The sequence below is a fragment of the Patagioenas fasciata genome, chromosome 1, assembly GCF_037038585.1.
Source record: "Patagioenas fasciata isolate bPatFas1 chromosome 1, bPatFas1.hap1, whole genome shotgun sequence".
NCBI classification, from domain to species: Eukaryota; Metazoa; Chordata; class Aves; order Columbiformes; family Columbidae; genus Patagioenas; species Patagioenas fasciata.
Window position 1 is genome coordinate 10,696,103 of NC_092520.1, and position 18,798 is coordinate 10,714,900.

General features: G+C 39.9%; 1 protein-coding gene across 1 annotated transcript in view; it reads left to right on the top strand.

Moving 5' to 3' along the window:
• Window positions 1–951: 951 nt before the first annotated feature.
• The window catches only part of LOC136098857 (putative N-acetylated-alpha-linked acidic dipeptidase), a 31,027-nt gene continuing 13,180 nt past the window's right edge, over window positions 952–18,798 (top strand). The window contains exons 1-9 of the mRNA XM_065832604.2: window positions 952–1,133; window positions 2,455–2,563; window positions 5,356–5,542; window positions 6,325–6,426; window positions 11,018–11,143; window positions 13,063–13,249; window positions 14,899–14,992; window positions 17,012–17,110; window positions 18,627–18,712. Of these exons, the coding sequence (XP_065688676.1) occupies window positions 1,016–1,133; window positions 2,455–2,563; window positions 5,356–5,542; window positions 6,325–6,426; window positions 11,018–11,143; window positions 13,063–13,249; window positions 14,899–14,992; window positions 17,012–17,110; window positions 18,627–18,712 (1,108 nt within the window). The 5' untranslated portion in view covers window positions 952–1,015. The remainder of the gene's footprint in view (window positions 1,134–2,454; window positions 2,564–5,355; window positions 5,543–6,324; window positions 6,427–11,017; window positions 11,144–13,062; window positions 13,250–14,898; window positions 14,993–17,011; window positions 17,111–18,626; window positions 18,713–18,798) is intronic.

The window sequence follows — 18,798 nt, forward strand, 5'->3', positions numbered from 1 at the left end:
AGACCCTCAGGATCATCGAGTCCAACCATAACCTAACTCTAGCACTAAATCATGTCCCTAAGAACCTTGTCTATGCTTCTTTTAAACACCTCCAGGGACGGTGACTCCACCACTGCCCTGGGCAGCCTGTTCCAATGCCTGACAACCCTTTCCGGGAAGAATTTTTTCCTAATATCCAATCTAAAGCTCCCCTGGTGCAACTTGAGGCCATCACTTTGCCTCCTCACCACACTTCGTAGCAAGTTAAAAGAAATACGGGGTGGCAGGATACTTAGGACTTGCAGGGAGAGAGGGGAAGGCAGAGGGGACGTGGACACGCCTGGGCAGACTGAGAGACATCAGTGAGAGCAGCAAGCGCCGGGAAACACCTTTGGTACCCAAAGGGCTCCAACATCTGCAGCCTCGCCCGGACCGTGATGGCAGAAGGGCCTTATCCCTGTTCAGCCTGGAGAAAAGGAGGCTGAGGGGAGACCTTATCACTGCCTACAACTGCCTGAAAGGAGGTTGTAGCATGGAGGGTGTTGGTCTTCTCTCCCAAGTAACAAGTGATAGGACGAGAGGAAATGGCCTCAGGTTGCACCAGGGAAGGTTCAGATTGGATATTAGGAAAAAATTCTTCATGGAAAGGGTTGTCAGGCATTGGAACAGGCTGCCAAGGGCAGTGGTGGAGTCACCATCCCTGGAGGGGTTTAAAAGATGTGTAGACGAGGTTCTTAGGGACACGGTTTAGCACCAGAGTTAGGTTATGGTTGGACTAGACGATCTTGAGGGCCTCTTCCAGCAGAAATGATTCTATGATTCTGGGCAGCGAGGGGAGAGCGGAGCCCTGACAGCCGGTCCCGGGACTGCGTGTGAGGCGGCCGGGCCGAGGCAGGAGCCGCTGACGGGGCCGCGACCAACGGCCTGACCCGCCCCCACCACCGCCTCCGGGGCGGGCCGGGCCGCGGCGGGACTCGACCGGCGGGGCGGGCGCTGCCGGGAGCGGCGCGGTGGAGCTTGGAGCGGGCCGGTGGCGATGTGGACGTTGCTCGGCGCCAATACGGAGCTGGCCGGCCCCAGGGCAGCCAGCGGCCGCTTCTGGGCTGTCGTCCTGGGAGCAGCGACGGGGCTCTTCCTCCTCGGGTTCCTCATCGGTACAGTGCAGAATAAACCCCCTCCGGATCGGGCGGCTCTCTCGGCCACCTCCGGCCTTTGCAGCCGGGAGAGGTGGCTCGGAGCCGAGCCGAGGGACGGCCGGGTTGGGGGACGAGCGGGCGGGCTGCTGGGGGTGCCCAAGGTGAGTTCGTGTCCCCCGGCCGACACCGCCCTCCCTTCGGCCCTCAGGCCAGGCCTGTGCAGCCACCGGCCCCTCCTGGGATTTCCGACGCCGCCTATTCTGTTGAGAGTGTCATTTTTACTTGTTTGTCGATTTACTTTTAAATAAAGTAGAAGAAGCACCCGGTGTGTGAGGCGGGTTCAGAAAGGTCTCTGGACCCCAGTGCGCTGAAACAGCCCGAACCAGAAGGGCGGGGAGATACATGGGGTTTGGAGGGTCGCAGAAAGAAGGGGTGAAGTGGTCTTAGAATTTAAGTCTCACCTCCTGCTCAGCCCAATCAGGCAGGCCTGTGGGTTGCTGCCGCAAGAGATTTCCCCTCCCTGCCTCCCTTTTGGCTCACAGATGGAGCAGGAACAGTTTGGGGGAGGAAGGAAAACAGCAGAGACACTTGTATTTTGAAATACCTTTTGGTATGTACTTGGGGTTCGTGCCATTGGGAAGCCCTGACTCAATTACTCTCTCATGTGGAAGGAGCCTTTTGCTGTGCCAGTGACCGTTGTGACCATTGCCTCGCCAGTGCCAGTTTGTTACCTGCTCTCTGGCCCCCAGCAGCTCTCTGATTTGCACTACCCATGTAACTGCTGCTGCATTTGCACCAAATGTGTCCAGTCTCTGACTTAAAAATAAAAACAGATGTCAGAAACACTTTCTTTATAGCCAGGTGTTCCTCTCATCACTTACTCTGGTAATGCCTGCACAGTAGGGGAAAGATTCCAGAATAAGAGCCAGACAGACCAGAGAGTGAGAAAGGAGTTACGAGACATCTGTTCCTAACAAAGGGTGTTTGTGTTTCTGTGCTTTTTTGTAAATCTGCTGCCTTATTACTGAGGTGACTGATACGACTGACAGGACTGACAGCATGATGTTCTGGTGCTAAAGGAAGATAGATAAGTCTCCCTTGCATGTACAGTAAAATAACTGTGATTCCCCTCAATATCTATCTAGGTAAATAAATTCTTTTAATGTGGGGAGGACTGACACTGCCGTCACCATGCAGCCTGCATTACGTTGTGGCTGTTTGTCCTGAGAGAAAGACAATTGTAAAATAGTGAAAATCTTGTGATACCAAAGAGAAATGGTGTGTGTCATGGGGATACTGCTCTGGTGTTTTTACTGTTGTATTTTGGTGTGGTGTACAGGCTGGTTTGCAAAACCTACTGAGAAGAAGACATCTGTGAGTCCTCATGAGGAGATGAAGGCAGAGTTCATGGCTGAAATGAAGGCTGAAAACATCAAGCAGTTTCTTTAGTAAGCAATATGTAGACTGATCTGTCAAAAAAACCCCAAAAATCTCCAAGCAGTAACCAGCCCAAGGATGCCACCAGGCAGAGGATGGTGTGCAGGTCCTTGTCCATAGGTTTTACTGAATGTGTCCCAATGAGCTGTGATTGACAGCTCCTCTCATTCTTGTTTGTGCTAGAATCAGCTGAGGAACTGTCAGTAATCTCAGTATTTAAAGTAATTAAAAATTGATCAAGCTCTTGCTCCAACCTTTGATGAATGCTTGTACAATGGTGTAGAGGTTCAGCCTTTCTCTTATGTGTCCTGCTCACTCTGCAATTATGTTTGTCTTACATTTTTTTTATGGAAAAATCATTCACCTCAAACTAGACTGTATGAATGAACTTAAACCAGAAGAGATTAAATAGAAAATAATAGAGTACATCAATGTAAAAGAGAAGAATATCATACCAGTGTTGAAGCCTTAATTCTTCCTACAGATTAGGCCTTAATATCTTATTGCTACTGTCCCTACACACTGTCATGCTGTGAACAGATTTTTGTGTTAGTCTATCACCGTTGCAGCCTTATACTCACTTTCATGAAGAAAGACACGTTTCCAGGCTCTCTCCTTCTCCACAGTGGATAGCTGGAACATAGTAGATACCAGCTAGTCAGCTGATAGAACATTACACTGCTCTTAATAAATCTAATAGTCCTAAAGCTTTAGTCTTTTTTAAGACCATTTTTTTTTTCCCCAGTAATTTTTTCATCTCATTTACCCTTTAGTGCTTAAATTAATTGATCATAAATGTACCATTATTTCTTTTCATAAATTCTAAAACCAGAGCTAATAACATTTATTCCTGAAAATTCAAACAATGGAAGATGACAGTAAAGATTTTTTTGATCTATTACAGTTTAATTACTTTAATTAGTTTCTTAATTTCTGTACTTTAGAAGCTGATGCACTGTTTTTTGTTTGTTTTTTTTTGTTGTTGTTGTTGGTTTTTTTTTTTAATTTAGCAATCTTGTAAAGAGATTATTTTTCTTTTTGGAGACTGTAGTATTTGATAAAAGCTGTATTTATTCCAGTCAATAATAGACCACAAGTTGTAGTTTATCGATAGAAATTTACTTGTTGTGTAAAGAAAGTGTTAATACTATCAGTTACTTTAAGAGTAATTAACAAATTCAGGTTTGCCTTAAATTTCCAGCCTGATTAAAGAGCACAAAATTGTATCTTGTTACAAAACTAAATTAGTGAAAAAATATTTTCAGTTCATAGGGTTGTGGCAATCCCACCAATTTCATTATAAGTGCACTTGCCACAGACTATTGCAAATAAATTAGCTGCAAAGTACATTCTCGTTACTACATAACAACCATGTCCTGGACTATATAAACGTTGGAAACTGAAGATTTAGGATTTTCTAACATCTTAACCTGTGTTTTGGCTCTTAAGAAGTGAATGGTTATTAACCAGCTCTGTTAAAGGACCGCTTTCTGCCCTCTAAACGCCCTGTCTCTATGCCGATGGGAAACGTGCCTCATTTACTGTCGTGCGGCCAGTTCTGTGGTGCAATATGGCAGATATTTAGTCATTACTCAGAACTCCCAGTACAGGCGGTCAACAGATTAGAAGAAGCAATGAAGAAAAACATGATGTTCGGTTAGATGGGAATATAATACAGGATAATGTTACTGCGTAAGTCAAATTTTAATGAAAACGTGATTTAAACACTCCTAACTCATACAGAAAGCAGCTGTTGGTTTTAACAATAACAATAACTGTGCTCTTGGTTCAATATGTCATCCAGAAAATGGTACCATCCAGAAAAGTACCAGGTACTTTTAGAACAGTGTTGGTACTAGATTGTGACTGTATCAGAGGAACATGGTTTTATCTAGCAGCATTTGATACACTAGCAGAAGTGTATAGTTCTTTCAAAGTGCTTTATTTGATGGCTTTGTTCTTACTGGAACTCAAGAATCATTTTTTTCCTAATGTTATACCCCCTTATTATGGAAGATTAGCACCAGCTGATGTGCCACATGCTTTTGTGGCATGTTGATGCCATGGTCGTATGACAGTATGAGGACATCATGATGACGTCATCATTCAGCTGGGAGTTTCTTCAGTTTCACAACTGGGATTTCTCAGTGGCCTGCACTTCACTTTTTTTTTTTGGACAATGGGTTACTCACTATTTATGGTGCCTTTCTCTGTTTGTTATTCATGCTGCATGACTTTTAAGTGACAAGCTGTTGAGGCTTTCTGTTCCTTGTTTAAGCCACTGTGAACTCTTTTATTTGCCAATGAGACATATTCAGAGTATTTGTGGCAAAATTAATTAAAATAGTGGAATCCAAGGAGACTATCCAGTTGATTAAAAGTAGGGATCACACTTGTTATGCACATTTCTAAATCAAGTACGCAAATACTATTATACTCAGTTCTTTCACCATTTCACAAGAAAGGTCAGTGTTATTACGCATAGGAGTGATTGGCCTAAGGTCATCCAGAAGACAAGGAGTAAAACAAGGACAAGACCCCACAGCTGATGTCATCATGCCATTCTTGCTAAGCTACACTGTGAGGAATATACAAACACCTGTGATAGCTCAGGACAGAATGAAACCTGTAACCTCAGCGTATGTACAAGACAGACAAAAGTATAGATACAGAGGAGTCTGGGTCCTTATTTGACCTGGGTACACCTGGTCATCTCGAGGGGGTTTATTTCTAGCTTGACTAAGAGGAGTTTTGATTATGAGCTGCAATGCCTGATCCTGACTCGTTGCTTCTCTTTCTCTAGCAATTTTACACGGCTTCCTCACCTAGCAGGAACAAGAGAGAATCTCCATCTGGCACAGCAAGTCCAAGCTGAGTGGAAGGAGTTTGGTTTGGATTCTGTTCAGTTGGTTCATTATGATGTCTTGCTCTCTTACCCTGATGACACTAAACCCAACTACATCTCAATAATTGATGACCATGGAAATGAGGTACAGAAAACAACAGTTTTTGCAAACAGGGAACAAAATCACTTTTATCCACTTGGGAAGATGGGAAGGGAAAGCTGTCCTCTGTTAATGGTGTTGGGCCTGATCCAAAGCTCCTGGGAATGAGGGGTTCCAGTTTGCTTTTATATTTTGTGTCTTCTTGATGTATGTGCTAAGAATACTAACAATTACCCTAATTCATACAGCATACTGACATATATGGATTAAAGGAAAATTATATAAGGGAATTACTTTATGTAATTCAATTGTTTTAAAATTGTTCTGTTATTTAGAAAAAGAAAGTAACTATGGTCAGCATCATTATTTGCATTGATTTATTATGCAGTATTGGTAATTGTGCTAAATTAAGTTTCCTGAGGATGAGAGTTTAGGCCTTGAGATGTACTGTCAGAAGTAACATCAGTTCTTTACAGAGTAGCTCTGGTGCTTATAGAAGCTCCAGGGATGAGCAGAATGCAAGTCTTATTTACTTTTATGATCTAACCTGCTCATACCTGCTGTACTTGAGACCACCTTAAGGGACCCAGTGTTCATTTAAGCAAGATTCTGTGTGAAGAGTGGAGATGGGATCTGCAAGATCACATATTGAACCTGTGTACTGAAAGGGATGTCCAATGCTAACTAAAGTTTTGGCCACTCCACATAGAGTTCTAAAACTAAAGTCCTTTAAACTGCAAATATAATACATGTGAAATGTGCCTGAATACAGTACTTCTTTTTCATGTTGCTTGGTTTACTTTTTTTTTCTTCTTCTTTACCACTAGATTTTCAACACATCATTGTCTGAGCCTTCTCCTCCTGGATATGAAGCTGTTAGAGATGTGGTGCCACCTTACAGTGCATTTTCAGCCCAAGGAATGCCTGAGGTAACAGAGCAGAATAATAAAAGAAATAGAAGTAGAAAAAAAAAACAGCAATAGGTCAAGAAGTAGGAATGGAAAGAAATAGAAAAGTATGGAATCCTGTTGCATAGTGTAGAATAGCATAGGATAGCATAGAATGGTAAACAAGAAAGTGAAATTCCTGAGTCGTAGGCATTATTTGTTCAAAACCTGACATCACCAGTAGGAAACAAGTCCTAGCTCTGATGTCCTTGGTAGTTTTGCAGTGCAACAATGTTCAAATTGAGCAGTCATACATATATGTTCAATTTTTTTTTCTAATTTGAGTCAGAATTGGATTTTATTTTTTACCTTTACCTTTGAAATTATTGAAATAAATCTTTACTGTTGTCATGTGCTATAACCTTCTCCAGATATTTTTGTGACTATGCACCATTGTTTCCCATCTTGGTGGACAAATGAGACTGTTATAGTTATGTAGCCAGATGAACAATGTAATTTTCAAAATGCTTCTTCCCCAAGACTCACACTGACAGGTATGACTACATAGGGTATAGTCTGCTTGGAAATGGCTTTTGGTAGCATTTCAAGCTGGCGGTAAATGTTGCTGTGGTCTGAGCTTAACACTAATCCTTTCTGTCTTCTTGTACAGATGGTATCAGCTGACAGGCTTTCTTTCATGAAGCTGAACTGTGTAACAGGAATTTTCATTCCTATGATTATTAGCAGTTTCAATTAAGAATTTGTGAGATTAGAATTTTTTGGTTTTTTTCTCAGTATCTTTCCTGTCTATACATAGAATAATGTAGGTTAGCAGGGCCCTCTGGAGGTCATCTGGTCCAATCTCTACTTTAAAATTGGATCTGACTTTCAAACCTGCTAACAATGCTTTTACTCACACAGCCCCATATTAATATGCTTTCCAAAGTTTGTTGATAAGCTGTGCAAGTCTAGAAGACAAAAGGTATCCTGTATTCATTTGCCTCAGATACTCAATGGAAGCTGGAGAACCAGGCAGATAGTCTGTACCCTAGGATACGGCAGCTTAGAGTGTTTAAAGAATTGCAGTGGGAATTTTGAAATATAATGTAAGGTAAAATCAATGAATTCTGACTTTGTATCATAACATAATATGCCCAAAGAAATACAGAATAACTCTACCACTTTATTTGGTTTCTGCAGAGCTACAGTAAGTAATGGGATATGGGAAATAATAAAAACAAGTTTTAAAAGTTGTAGCTTCCTTCTTTAGAAAATTATTTTATTTTAATGATATGTAAGAACATTGTTTCTGAAGAAAAATGAAGACAGATTGTCGTTTCAAAATATGATGCTTCTGTTCACCTTAGTACATAACACATTGACAAAAGCTCCAGCAATGTTAGAAATAACATTCTCCAGTGAGCAGTTGTCTGCACCTGTACTGCAAACAGGGAGCATGTCTGTAGCTCAGCAATGAGAATACTCAGTGAGTTCACAGCTCTTCTGAGTTCTCCCAGGTCTATTCGTGTACTTTATGTTAAAAGCTGTTCTCTTAAAAATCAGAACTAAGCTGTGGAGAGAGATATTTGGAATTTGCCAAGTACAATCATCAGTCATAGGTTCTCTTTCTGCTCATTGATTTTGCGAACAATTCCTGCATAAAGCTCCACGTTCAATGAAGGGAGAAAGCTGTAAAGTACCTGCATCTCAAGGGTAACTGTAGTCTCACGAGTCAGTCACCTTCCTCAAAAGTGGGAGAAATGGATCAAAAGTTCTTTATACCGAGAGACCCCAAGAATGCAGCTCTCACGTTTTCTGGGTGAGTGCTCTGATCAGGGAGTTGTGGGAATACACTTTGGTGCTGCTAGCACTATTACTTTTTCCTGCAGCAGTTTTTTAGAAATAAGTGGCGGTGACTGTGTTTTGAAGATTAAATTCTGTCAGAGTGGGATAGTAGCTACTTGCCTGCTAGAGTGAGACCCCGCAGAGATTTAAAGAAGTTTCCACTCATTTCAGCTTCTCAGTAGATGGAAGAGGGAATATATCCTCATCTTTCACACAGACTGTCAGAAAATGTATGTTTCTTCCGGGTGGTGTATTTTAAGTAAATCCCAATAAAAAGTCAGATGAAAAATGTTAAGCTTTGAGTGGAAAGTTCTTTTAACTGTAGTACTTAGCAGAATGCAAAGTAGTGGAATCATATTCTGTCAGACAGTAATAATAGTTTGGAACATTAACATCATAATGATAAAATTCTGCTTTTCCCTTCTTTTTTAAGTAACTGAAACAGTGTTCCCAGCTAGTTTATGATGGTCATAAATAAGAGGTGTCCCTGAGATCTCTAACTACTCTAGAAGAGCCTAGAGAAGACATTTTATGGGTCCACACTGCATTCTCAAAGCTTGTATTTTGTAAGAGTTCTATAAACATGAGGGATTTCCTCACATCACTAGGAAATTTTGATAGAAAACTGTCACAATGTTCTGGTAAGAAATTTATTGCATTGATATAGCTCTTAGTCCTGTTAATGAGAGTTAAACATGAAGAATTTTCAGAGGTGTTAAAAGAATTAAGTTAAGGAAGCCAGATTTACTATGCGATATATCGAATATTGCCACAAGCTTCAAATAAGTACCTTTTAATGTAGTTTCAGAAAGCTAGAGATTGAATAAATATGAATTATTCTGCAACACCAGGAAAAAATGCTATGAATACAGTTTATATGCTTTATATCAGATACAGTTATGAGAGCTTCTAAAGATCAGAAATGTCCTTTTTATGATGCAATCTACTTAATCAAAGTGTAAACGGGTTTTCGCTGTAAAATGTTACTCTCATGTTGGCTTGTTTTGCACTTCAATGTACAAAAAGGGCCCTGAATGTGAGAACCCAGCAAGTTGCTATTAATTGTAATAATTACAGCTCTGCAATGATGTAAGCCAAACTATTGAAATAAACATATTTGTATTTGTCATTAAAATATAATAGCCTACAAATGTAGGTATTCTATACAAGGTATTCTAAAGAAATTATGTTAAAATGGAGGACCACATTCCCCTTTTGCTCAATCTAAATAGAGAAGAAAAACTGTCTTGACTTCAGCAGAGTTACACTTGATTTTTCTGAGAGGGAAGACTGCTCCATAAATTCAGAAAAGCCTCCCCAAGAATAATCCTTGTGGTTTTGAATTATTCTTCTCTGAACAGAGGGGACCAGAATCTTACCAGCTGTGAAACTCTTTGCCTTATTTAAATACAGTCCCGTTTATTTAATGAATTTATCCTGAGTTCATTTCCCGTAATTTAAGCAGAAATTGCAACTTGAGCAGATTACAGATGAAACTATTACAGTCAAAATGACTGTATCACAGTCTTATCAGGAGGTGCTGCATGGTGTTTAATATGAGACCGTCTGAATGTCTAGTCAGCAAATTTAGTCAGTACAAGGGATTTAAGCTTATGCCTTTTTGAAATTAAATTGAAAATCTCTCTGAAGGTGTCTGGTAATATGGAGAAATGCACTAAAGCAGAGTTTCCTGTCACCCAGTTTTAGTTGTTTGAGTTTGTAGACACCTTCCCTAAACCAGTCTTGGTAGCTTTTTAGAGGGATTTCCTCTACAACAGTCTTTGAGATATAATCCTCAAAAGGTAAATCCAGAGGGCAATTTATTCCTTCCTAAAATAGGTGTTTAAAACAGAATTGGGGTGAATTCTTCTGGAAAGAGTGAGTTTCTGTAGAACTTACCAGCTCTTCACTGGCTAGGGAGTATACTATAGGACCTTTGTAGGCAATGCCAACAACTTTTAGGTAGCTGGCATTAAGGAAGATGAATCATGCACCAAGTATTGAACAACATGGTTGAAACACAATCATGAAGAATACTTTATTCATGTGTGAGGTGTATTTATTTTGACAGTCCAGCACCTGCAGCTTCTGTTGTATTAACTGACAGTTGAGTCCTGAGAATTTAATAGGATATTGACATCATTCAGTCTACTCTACTGCATAAAATACAATTGAGGGAAAGGCAGGAAGATGTGCCAGGGGAGGTTTAGGTCAGATATTAGGAAAAAGTTCTTCACCCAGAGGGTGCTGGACACTGGAACAGGCTCCCCAGGGAGGTGTCACGGCCCCAAGCCTGACAGTGTTCAAGAAGAGACTGGACAACACCCTCAGACACATGGTGTGAACTGTGGGGTTGTCCTGTGCAGGGACAGGAGTTGGACTCGATGATCCTTGTGGGTTCCTTCCAACTCAGGACGTTCTATGGTTCTGTGATATTTACTGTGATGTCTGGGTCCAAAATACCTCCAGCTGTCCAAGACTGACTACAGCTTAAACAGACTATGAGTAGAAGTAAATGCCATACTCTGAGCACTTAACTCTAAGTTTCTGTTTCAGAAGTCATATCTTAACATTCTTCATTGAGAACAAAGTGTGGCAACTTTGGATGGTAGGAGTATAAATTCATTAGAAGTCGCTTACCTAACTAATTTTCTCATGATCAAAGAAGAAATAATACCAGAACCATCCCTGGAGCTCATTGTTTTCTGTTTATTTTCTTACTACATCACATCCTCCTTTTGACATGCTCATTGACATTACTGTTTGAAATTCTGCTTCTTTCTATTAGGGTGAGTTAGTGTATGTGAATTATGGCCGCACCGAGGACTTCTTTAAGCTAGAACGTGAAATGGGAATTAACTGTTCAGGAAAGATTGTTATTGCCAGATATGGGAAGATCTTCAGAGGAAATAAGGTAATGCTATATCAAAATGTTACTTGTGCTGTCCTTCACTTTATTTCAAGAGACTGAAACGCTTACGTGAAGTATTCTGAAGATTTTAGTGTAGCTGAGTTTTCACAGAGCTGTGTTCAAATATGTTTCTTTAGTGGAAGATATAAAATATGTATTTGACATTTTTGTAATACATCTATAGGATAAAAGTAAATAATTTGGAAAATGTTATGTGTTTTTATTTTCATCTGCATGCTGTATATTGCTCTAAAATATTACTGACATTCTTGGGTCATGCATTCTAACTGAACTGGACTGTTCTTCATGATTGGGGCAGCTGTGCTTTAAGATGCCTATATCGTGTTTCCAAAGGTGTCTGTACACTAGGCAGAGACAATAACTATATGGAGGTTATTTTAAATTCTGTATTTGTTTATTCAGTGTCTCTATCATATAAATATTTTTAAACTACAGATTTCTTCAGATTTTCATAGCCTGACAGGTAAAGACATATTCATGGGCATACTTCAGACATACGCTCAAGTTATTTGCTCAATAGGGATGTAAGAAGAAAGTCTATTTAAAGTATGTTTGGCTGTTGTACAAGAATTATTTTGACCCTAATTTGGGTAGGACTGTAATTTGTATTTCTCAGTTACCTTAAGGGTATCAAACACTGAAACTCCTTGCTGGAATGCCAACTCTTATTCTACACTGTTGACTAATACTCTGTGAGCTTATAAGTGGGTAACTCACTGTTTTACGTACAAGCCATTTTCATCAGTGAAAAGTAATTCATATTATGGGTCAGATAGTGTTTTCGCTAAATTGTTTACCACTCCTAAAAATACTATCTGAATGGAAAAAAGATTTAAAAATTGAAGAAGGTACTGCTGTCTATGAATCTTTTATTGAAAAGAAATGCACACACCTCGGAGTTACTAATATCTAGAGGGACAGTTGTCCTGTGATCTGGAAATTACATGCCCTCTTAGACACCAAGGGGTGATATATTCATTCTTACAGTAGTATTTCTAATGATGTTTTATTTACTGAAGAATTTGTTAGCCTGTATAAAATCTGGACAACTGTACTGCCATTTTCCCACTTCCTAATTGTGTACAAGAACAGGATAGAGGTTAGAAGGCAAGTACTATGTTTCCTAAAAAAAAAAACCTGTGGTATTTCTAAATTAAAATACACAAATTTTAAACTGTTGGGGATTAGTTGTCACTCGGTCATTATACATCACTGTCATATCTAGTGGCAAAACAGATTGGGAAGTCAGAATGACATATATTTTCTCTCTTTCACTCTTTACCAACCAATATTATACAATAATAAAGTCACATGAGAACAGTTTTTAAATCAGAACAGCATGCAGGTCAGTCCTTCTGCCATAATAAGCCTAAGATACATACTCTTTGGAGTTACTCTTGTTCACAGCCGAAGACAGTTTCAGGCTGTCCAATAATAATCTTTCTGTGTAGTCTGAACTCCGAATATTGAGAATATCATTTAGGTAAAAAAGATAAATACATGACTAACTGAAAGATAAGGTTGTGTCAATGTGATACAGCTTTTTCCATCTGTGATGTGTACATTTCAATAGTCAGTTGATTGTATTGATCTGAACAACAGAATACAAACTCAGGTCCTATAGTGATATTGTGAAAGATGTTTTCCATGTTACTGCAGTTGTCTCCTAACTAAAATTCAAAGCAACAATGAACCTCTTACTTTCATATAGAACCTGATATCTGCATGTATATTTTAAGGAAATATTATTATATGGGACAGTTACAGGCCCTTTATTTAGCCCAAGCTTGCGAAAGGCCCTGAGGAATAATTACTGTAATTTATAATACTTTCTTTTGCCCCTTGAACTCTTGTGTCAAGCTGTAAAAGGACTGGATAGGGACTGGAGATGTGCTTTGCAGGTGAAGAATGCTGAATTGGCAGGTGCCAAGGGAGTTATTCTGTACTCTGACCCTGCTGACTACTGCGCCCCAGGAGTAGGTGCTTATCCAGATGGCTGGAACCTTCCAGGTGGAGGAGCCCAGCGTGGGAATGTGTTAAACCTGAATGGGGCTGGGGACCCTCTGACACCAGGTTATCCTGCAAAAGGTGAGTGACAGTAGAGAAGTCATACTAGGAGTGTCTGGTTTCAGGAAAGGAGGGGAAGGCCACAGAGGTGTTCTTTCCCTTGGAATAAAACACATTTTTTCTTTGTCTTTCTGTTGCTCAAAAGAGGCAGCTTTGGGCTTCACATCAGTAGGCTACTTCTGCAAATGGTGCATGAGAAACAGTGAGGGAACGTTAAGGGAGCCACACAGTGCAGTGCTGGGCTGCTTAACTTCACAGACATACCCAAGTTAGCCCAGCAATCACGACACAAGCATTTGACAGCTGAAACCCAAGTCATTTCTTTCTGGTTCTCATCAGTAAGTCAGCAAGGAGCCAGCCTGCACAGCTCTCAGATTTCTTTGCTTTTGCACTTCTCCTTTCTGCAGAATTTTGTAGAATCATAGAACAGTTTGGGTTGGAAAGGACCTTTACAGGTCGTCTAGCCCAACCCACCTGGTAATGAGCAGGGACATCTTCAACCATGTGTGGTTGCTCAGAGTCCTGTCCAACCTGACCTTGAGTGTTTCCAGGGGTGAAGCATCTACCACTTTCCTGTGCAACTTGTGCTGGTGTTTCATCACCCTCATAATAAGAAAATTGGGCCGCTTTCTCTCCACAAGAGCCCCTACTGGCAATGCTGACATCTTTCATTCTGGGACTTATGTCACCTGGCTGCAGCTGAGGCTCCTGAGAAGATGGCCAGTGCCCACTGGCTCATCACCTTCACTTCAAGCTCTCTCAGCTGCTTATTTGAGTTCTGCCTAAGCTGTTTCATTTAACTGGACTGCATTAAGAACCGCTCAAGCCAGCACGTGAGCCAGCATATCTGAGAGAGGCTGTCACCTCAAGAAGAGCAGTCCCTCAGTGATGGGGAATGCTGCCTTCAACCAGCACAACTTGCACTGGAAGAGGACACATGTTCACAATGGCAGATGGCAGGAGCTGATCATGAGGGAGATTTCTGATTCCTCACGCTAAATTCAGTGATCTCATAGATGGATCTCTGTCTACTTCACTCAACAAGGGTCCTGTGAATGTTGTATTAAGGAGGAAAATACCTGCTGGCTTGCAAACATCAAATTTTGTCAAGATTGTGAAAATGAAGTTTCTCATTTGTAAAAAAAAAATGATTAGTATTTGACCTCAGTCAGAACAAAACCTAGACTTAATTTTGTTCACAAAAACAGCAAAATGGAATATTCAGTAGCCCAATATGTAAGATTTTATCTGCATCTTTTATCAGCTGGCAATTTTTTTTTTAGTTCCCAGCTGAATATTCCAAACATCAGACTACAGGCTCCCTCTTTGCTCTTGTTCTTTCTGTGGCTCAGTCTGATGATTTTTTCCTGTGAAAAGAAATATTTCTACCTAAAAGCATTTCAATGCAAAAAAAAAAAAAAAACCACAAATAATTTTAAATTTCCAACCATTTCTAAATGCTTGACTGCAGACACTATGGGAGAATGTTTGTTTGTGACCCTCTGAAAATGTGTTGATAAAGAATAAAGAATGAAATCACTGAAGAAATGCCAGCATGACTTCTAGGTAACTGAAATTATTATCCCTGACTCTGGTGTTAGGGCTGTGCTATGAACTGTACAGATTCTTTCTGAGAGTTGTAAATGTGAAAATATCTCTTTTGCTTTCAGAATACACCTACCGATTAGACAAAGGCAGTGGTATAGGTCTCCCAAAAATTCCAGTTCATCCCATTGGCTATCATGATGCTGAGTCTTTACTGCGGTGAGTGTATGGGAGACATGAGGAATTTTAAGCAGACTGTGTTTTGAAAGTTATGAGAGTATTTGAAAAGAAAGGGAAACGACTTTTGCACTGTGCTTTTCCTATAGCTGTTGAAATAGTGGATGTTTGTTTGTCATTACGTTCTCTGTAGGAGGTAAACATGTTGTCTGTTGTACGTATCAGACACGTGCAGAGTGGTCTTGAAAGGATGATTTGTAATATATTATGATCAGTTGGGTATCTTGAAGTTATAAAGTGCTTCTCAGTTCAAATAAAGGGAAAAGTTTTTGAGGATTGCATGATACCTCTCTTGTGAAAAAGACCACAAATGAAGGCACTCATTTATCCATGGTAATACTTGCCATGCGTGTTTGATGGGACAGTATCTGTACTGTCTTCTGTTAAAGGAAGGCGTGTGCTTTCTCTCATCAGGTGTATTATGTTGCATAAATAATAAATTATGCTAGTGAACTAATATAAGGACACTGGGGAAACTCTGGACTTGTTTAGGGGGTATAGTAGACATCTGTGTGTAAGTAAGGGTGCTTACTAAACATGCGAGTGACATGAAGACAGGCTGGCAGCTTACCAAAGGACAGCATTAAAATGCAGAATTATCTTAACAAACCAGGTAAGTTATCTGAAAAAGCTAATGTGATTGAGTTGGCAAGTGTATTGCTCCCCTAAAAATGTAGCAGTTATCATCTGTATCAACTGCTGAGATACAAAGCAGAAAATAACAGTATTGGCAACAGTACCGGGGATAAGTTTTTAGGGCAAGTAGTAAACATAATCTTCAGTGTGTATTTGTATGGAATTTTACATCCAAATTATATGAACAGTTATTCAGCTCTGTATGGTGCATCTGTGGGAATACTGAGTCCCTGAAAAATAATTCTATCTTGGTGCTCTATGCAGGTTTTCCTCTGAAGCATTGAAGCTATTTATTTTTATACGAGGCAGAATTTTACTGTCTTTGGTGTCTTTGCATACCTTATGTTCATCAACACTGTTCCAGCGTTTTTCCTATTTCCTCCCAGACTTTTATGGACTAATAAGTCTTCAAACTGTATTTTTTGTAACACTTTATGACCATCACTGTTCTGAGGATAACTGCTCATGAGGATAAACTTATAGGTTAAAATAACTCTTTTTTTCCACTGCCAACTAGTAGTGGTACAGCAGATTAATATGTGTGAATATGGTGTAGCTAGATATTTCTCTTCAATAAATTGTAAGTAATTCTAGTACTTGATTTTAATAATCATTAATGAAATTTAGTCCTCGAAAAATACTGGGGCCTTGTTTTTAGTTTTGTCTTGAGAAGTCATAATTTCTAGTTATTCCTTTTATCATATTTTTATATAAAAATATACCAAGAACTATAAATCCTTTAAAATAGGTGAATAATGAGGGGTGATTGTGATCCACTGAATTACTGCATTTCCAGTTGTGTTAACTGAGAAAAAAACATCTCACCTTTGTCAGTGGAACAAGAAAAGGTGACTTGGATTAATCGTGTTTCTCCAGCTTTAGACACTTTTGAAACACATCAGCTCTGTCTGTGCTACCAGATAAAACAGTGTCTAGGGACAGACACTGGAAGACAACTGCCTGTGCTGATAAACTGTTAGAATGGTCCAAGTTATTCTCCACTAATTCAAATGCAAATGTAGTTCAAGGCAGTAGAATGTTCCAGGGGCCATTTACAAGAAGCAGTTTGTAAACAAAACCTTTGGAGGCCAACACTGTTTTCCAGCATAGCTGCAGGCCATTCCAAGCTGATTTCAATGCCCAGGACTATTCCTCTTTGTTAATTTACTAGTATTATTGTAGATCAAAAGATAGATTATTCTTCTGTAGAAGTTCGTAATATAAATTGTCTAAGTCTAAGACCATCACTGTGGTCTGTGTGTGATGGGACATAACAAAGTGCAGTTCCTGGTTCCTCACTGTGTTTGGTGCTATTGTAAGAGGTCTGTAACTAATAATGATAATTATTTTTTTTTTTCATTATAGTAATATGGGAGGATATGCACCACCGCATAGCAGCTGGAAAGGAAATTTGAATGTATCCTACAACATTGGTCCTGGTTTCACAACAAGTTATTCTACAAGGTCAGTTTTGTTTCGTAAGGAAAGCATGCTTGGGATCAGAGAAAAGCAGGTGGAGCAATAGAATTTGACCAAAGGTAGAGTAGTTGGGGTTATCTGCAGCATTTCTTTGATTGTGACCATTTACTGGGCTGAAATGTGTCCAGTGCAAAGCTTCACTAGATTTACATCTTGATTGGATGGATATGACTGAAGTGCTTTAGTTTCCAGCTAGTCTTGAACCACTTTAATTTGAAAAGCATCTAGCCTTTGACAGACTATTTGATGAGACTGATTATTTTTGAGAACTGAATTTGTGTGTTGTCTTTTTTACCTGTTGCTGTTTTTTATTGTTTCAGGTTTTTTTGAACAGATTTAGTAATTACAATATAGGACCAAAGTCCAGGTCTTTCAATATTGACAGAGTTATTGTACTGACCTCATGTGAACCGTTTGACCTTTTCTCAATGTCTTAGTCATACCACATTAAAAATGCTTTCTGAAAAATACACAAGCAACCCTCGAAGATGAGTTGCTGCATCTCCAGCTGTGTCGTAGATAAGCAGGCAAAGTCTCTTGGTGCATCTCAGGTTGGCTGATTTTCTACTGCCTGAGGTGCCACATTAGTACTGACTGTGCTGGAGTCAGTTCTGATTTGCACCAACCTCTAGATGTTTAGAACTATTTACCTTTTTAATGCTTGTCATGGTTCAGTCCCCACTGGCAATCAAGCACCACACAGCTGCTTGCTCACTGCCGCCCCTCTAGTGGGACAGGGGAGAGATTCCAAACAAATCCTCATGGGTTGAGCTGAGAACAGTTTAATAGGACAGCAAAGGAAAGTAGAGTAACAATGACAATAACAATGAGATATACAAAACAAGTGATGCACGATGAAATTGCTCACCAACCACTGACAGATGCCCAGCCCATCTCTGAGCAGCAATCTCCCCTGACCAACTTACTCAAAGTTTATATGCTGATCTGGACTTCATATGGTTTGGGCCATCCCTTTGGTCAGTTGGGGTCAGTTGTCCTGGCTGTGTCCCCTCCCAGCTTCTTGTCACTCTCCACCTTCTCATTGTCAGGCCGGTATGAGAAGCTGAAAAGTCCTTGACTGCTTAGCAACAACTAAAATATCAGTGTTCTAAATCTAAAACACAGCACCGTACCAGCTACTAGGTAGAAAGTGAACTCTATCCCAGCTGAAACCAGGACATTAGATTGTTTTCATTTTTTTTTTCACTATTCCAAATTTAAAAACTAGCTGCTAGCAGAAAATCTTTGAAGTTGGAGTTCTAAGCCTGTTATCTGTATAAACCTGACATCAATAACAGTACTAAGGGCTAAATGCTGTTCTTAGTTGCACAAGTATAAACCCAGAAAAAAACGGACTGAAATCTTTTCAGATTTACTTTGGTTTAATGAAGATCAAAATGCTTTCCTTACAATTTATATTATCGACTTCTGAAAGGTGTCAAGATGTTTTGTTATCTAATCTGGTGGATTTTCTCTTTGGATTTTCTTCCCAATACACTAGAAAGGTAAAAATGCATATTCACAGCCACAACGAAATCACAAGGATTTACAATGTGATTGGTACCATCAGAGGCACAGTGGAACCAGGTAAGGTTATTTATCTTCAGTGTAATGTGAGCATGCAGTGACCTCCACATGCACTTCATAGTTAGAAGGGGGAAATGAATAGCATA